The 4,230-nt window shown below is 40.1% G+C and overlaps 1 protein-coding gene across 1 annotated transcript; it reads left to right on the forward strand.

Moving 5' to 3' along the window:
• The first annotated feature begins 1,703 nt into the window (after positions 1-1,703).
• On the forward strand, positions 1,704-3,330 carry LOC100017559 (olfactory receptor 1G1). Its single transcript, XM_001371044.3, has one exon. It carries the CDS (start codon positions 2,210-2,212, stop codon positions 3,149-3,151), a length of 942 nt encoding a protein of 313 aa, XP_001371081.3. The 5' UTR covers positions 1,704-2,209; the 3' UTR covers positions 3,152-3,330.
• The last annotated feature ends 900 nt before the right edge of the window (positions 3,331-4,230 follow it).

Here is a 4,230-nt window from a genome sequence, read left to right on the forward strand (position 1 = left end):
CAGGTACCTGCTCCCCAGTTTCCATAATCCTGCCTTCTCTGTCTTCTCTGCTATGTGCAAGGCTGGTCTCTCATCTTCTTCAATCACCACCCTGCTGCGAATTTGCCATTATCCTTAGGAGAGGTGAAATGACAGCACAGACCATGTCTTCCTTGATGGTGTGCTAAGATCAACTTAGCAAACTAGGTAAGGACTGATGGAAATGGGATGGGTGAGACACATTCAAACACTCACACACCTTCCCTCTCTCCTTTCTCTTAATATCAATTATATCTTAGTTGCCATGAATAGTGGTGAGAAGATTTTAACTCTGTAATCTAAATACTACCTCAAGGGCCAGGTTTGAACAGATAATTGTTAATACCAGTAATGTACCAAATACTAGCCTAACCTGATAATGACCAGGAATAGGGACTAGGATCAAAATTCATCCACAAAACCTCATCTCGGGCTCACTCTTCACTAATGTCTAAAAAAGGAATGATCTCACCCTAACTACAGTGAGAGTCCCTGACTGAGATTTTTCTTCACCACCTCTGCTCTCTCAGGGAGGTGAGACGGTATTAATAAATGAATGAATGAATGGGGGAGAAAGCATTTATTAAGTGACAAGTATGTGTATGTCACTCTTTCTCCCATCAGACTTAGTCCCAAGCAATCAAAAAAGGAAGTCAGGTGTCTGACTCAATATACAATATTGTAGTCAGCCTCTCTAAAGTCCTAGTTTATCTTCCATCTAAATATCTTGACCAGAATGGTACAGGATCTCAAAGGTCTTGCCAAACTAAAATGGACTTGTGAGCCCATGTGAGGGCATGCTGATCGTTTTCTCTCTAAGGGTTAGCTTAGTTATGATCAGAGAGAATTGTCCCCTGGTTGACTGAAGGATGCATTTTTCCTAACATAGCAGTTCTCAAAGATCATCTATGAAGTAGTTGTGAGCTGCATTAACTGAGGGACAACTCAAACCAGTGAAATCACAGATCATTTCCAAAACTGAAATAAGGAAGAATTTTTCAAGTTATAAACTATATAGTCTTTTTTAATACTGTAGTCCTTTGCAGTTTCCTTCTCCAGTTCATTTTACAGATGAGGAAACTGAGGCAAACAGGGTCAAGTGACTTGATCAGGGTCTCATAGCAAGTAAGTGCCTGAAGCCAAAATTAAATACAGTAAGAGGAGTCCAGACCTGCAGGTTTAGCTCTCTCTCCACTGCACCACTTAGCTTCCCTAAAGTACATGGTTTTGAGGTATGCCACAAGTAGGCTGGAGGAAACTGAGCCTCAGAAAGACAGTGTGGAGAGGCTAGATGGCAGGTGGAAAATAGAGATTTCTGTAAAGTAGGAAATACATGACTTCATGATCTTTCTTTGACAAGTTCTTTAGCATCTCAGTGCTCCAGAAAACAACTTAAGACATAAAGTTTTAGAATAGTATATTATCTCTGATGGCAAAGGAATTTTCCTCACTGGGAAGTAGTTTACAATAGTGAAGTCAAAGATACAGATTTTTTTTCTAATGAAATATTGTATAATGGAAAGAATAGTGGGTTTATGATGAATGATTTAGGCTTCAAATTTGGGCTTTAACATAAACTAGTTATTTGATTGGAAGCATGATTTTTTTTCTTGGAGCCTCAGTTTCTTCATTTATAAAAAAAAGAAAAAAAATACTGACATGGTGGTGTCATGAGGAAAACACCATGCAAACCATAAAGCACTATGGACATTTTGTTCATTTCTGGCCTATGAATCCATGAATCCAATGATATAAAGAATTCTCAGTGAGAAGAGTCCTACTGCCAATATATAGAGAGCAGCAACTATTCTGAAATTTGAAATCTTAAAGAGATGCCTAGGAAACAGAGATGTTAAGGGACTTGCTCAAAAAAGTTAATATGTATCAAAGTTAGAATTTGAAACTAAAACTTCCTAAATCTGGGATAAGCTGTCTATCCACTATACCATGCTACCTATATGTGATGGAAATATGGTTTATTTTTTTTATTATTATCATTATCAGAATTCACATTATCCTGGGAATCTTGTACTTGTTCAAAGACGTAATCTTGTCAGATTCACATATTGGCATTATGCTCCATTTTCAAAGTGACCATTCCAGAGGCCAAAATTCTTGATGGAAGTTCTACCATCATCTATAGGTTTCTATGTGTTAGCCAGACTCCCCTCCAATCAGTCTTTTTCAGGTGATGGGAAGGGGGAACACAACCAGCATCTCTGAATTCCTCCTCCTGGGACTCTCTGAGCAGCCAGATTATCAGCTGATCCTCTTTGGACTATTTCTAATCATGTACCTTGTCACCATGTTGGGAAACCTGTTCATCATACTGGCGATTGCCTCCAACTCCCACCTCCACTCTCCTATGTATTTCTTCCTGGCCAACCTCTCCTTCATTGATAACTGTTTTACTTCCACTACAGTCCCCAAGATGCTGATGAACATCTGGACCCACCACCAAAGCATCTCCTATGCTGGGTGCCTCACTCAGATGTATTTCTTCATGACCTTTGCCCTTCTGGATGACTTCCTCCTTGCTGCCATGGCTTATGACCGCTATGTGGCCATTTGTCTTCCTCTCCATTATACCACAGTCATGAGTCCTGCACGCTGTGTACTGCTAGTGACAATATCCTGGCTCTGCTCCCACCTCATTGCCCTCTCCCTCACTCTCTTTATGACTCAGTTCTCTTTTTGTGGATCCCATGTGATCCCCCATTTCTTCTGTGATCTCCTACCCCTTCTAAAGCTTTCCTGCTCGGATACTGACACGTTTCAGGTGGTGATGTTCATTGATGCTGCCCTGGCTGGTTTGGTCCCATTCACTTGCATTTTGTTCTCCTATGTCCACATTATCTCCACAATCTTCAGAGTCCCTTCTGCCGATGGGAAACGTAAAGTCTTCTCCACGTGTGGCTCCCACCTTTCTGTGGTCATTCTCTTCTATGGGACTGTCATCCTAGTGTATTTAAGGCCCTCGTCTTCCTATTCAGCAGAGACAGGAACCATCGCATCTGTGATGTATACAGTAGTGACTCCAATGCTGAATCCCTTCATCTATAGCCTGAGGAATAGGGATATAAAGGGGACTCTGAGGAGGCTACTCAGCAAAGGAATGATTTCCTTTTGGTGAAATGCCATAACCCTTAGCAGAAACTCAGGGACCAGGAGAAGAGCATTCACCCTGTGTCTTCTCCTAATGACTCATGCTAATAAAGACATTTTGGTTTGATAGTCAAGTGGCCCATTTTTCTTTTTGTAGAATGTCTTTCAGAAACTTTATGGATGTAACTTCTTTAATGACTCAAGCATCAAATGTCCCAAGCATCATAAGACAACAACTTTAGGGTGAGGGCATCTTGGGAGAAGCTGTTTTCTTCTCTTGAACAAGTCGCTTTAAAAAAAAAAAAAGCCATGATCCACTTTGAGAGTAATTGAGTAATCTGCTTGCTGAAGGGACAGAATCTCTGACAGTGTTGAAGGTCTGATTAATAGTAAATTGACTCCTTTAAGGAGGATAGGGACCACAATACAAGATGGGAAAGAGTTTTTCAGCCAATTTAATACATAGATGAATATTCTTTCAGAAGCAAGAAGTCATTCAGTATAGACAAGCAAACATTGTAACCCATAGGTTATACATGACAGGAATATACAAAAGCCACCAAGAGGCAGGACAGTGATAAACAGAATGTGACATTAAAATTTTCCAGTCCCTTCATTGAGAGAAATGTGTTTATAGTAAAGGGTGGACTGGACACAAAAATCAAAGCACCCAGGCAACAGGGTGAAGAGGAAGGTGAATGGGTTGGAGAAAAAGAGAAAGAAAAAGAAGGAGCTATAGGGACACAAAACAAAAGAGTTTGACTAATATCCAGGCCTCTGTCTGAACAAACTGAAGAGGATAGAGGTTACATGAAGTCGGGCAGTAATTGGTGCCAAAGTTCAAAGTCAGAACACTTTTATGGAAGATTTTCTTTCTCCTTACACAATATCCTTTCCTTCCATTAAAAGTTATAGACTAAGCTGAGGATACCTGAGGTCTTGAACATGGTCAGTGGTCTGATGTAATATAGTTAGCTGATGTGAAGAACTTTCTTTGTTATGGTCCCCTTTGGCAGTCTAGTGAAGCATATGGAACTCTTCTCAGAATATCATCAAATTACAAAATAAAATACAGCATATTGGAAGAAGCCAATTATATTGAAATAC

This window comes from Monodelphis domestica, chromosome 1, assembly GCF_027887165.1.
Source record: "Monodelphis domestica isolate mMonDom1 chromosome 1, mMonDom1.pri, whole genome shotgun sequence".
In the NCBI taxonomy this organism is placed as follows: domain Eukaryota; kingdom Metazoa; phylum Chordata; class Mammalia; order Didelphimorphia; family Didelphidae; genus Monodelphis; species Monodelphis domestica.

Coding starts and splice junctions, on each gene's coding strand:
- LOC100017559 (XM_001371044.3), top strand. CDS start 2,210: ATGGGAAGGGGGAACACAACCAGCATCTCTGAATTCCTCCTCCTGGGA.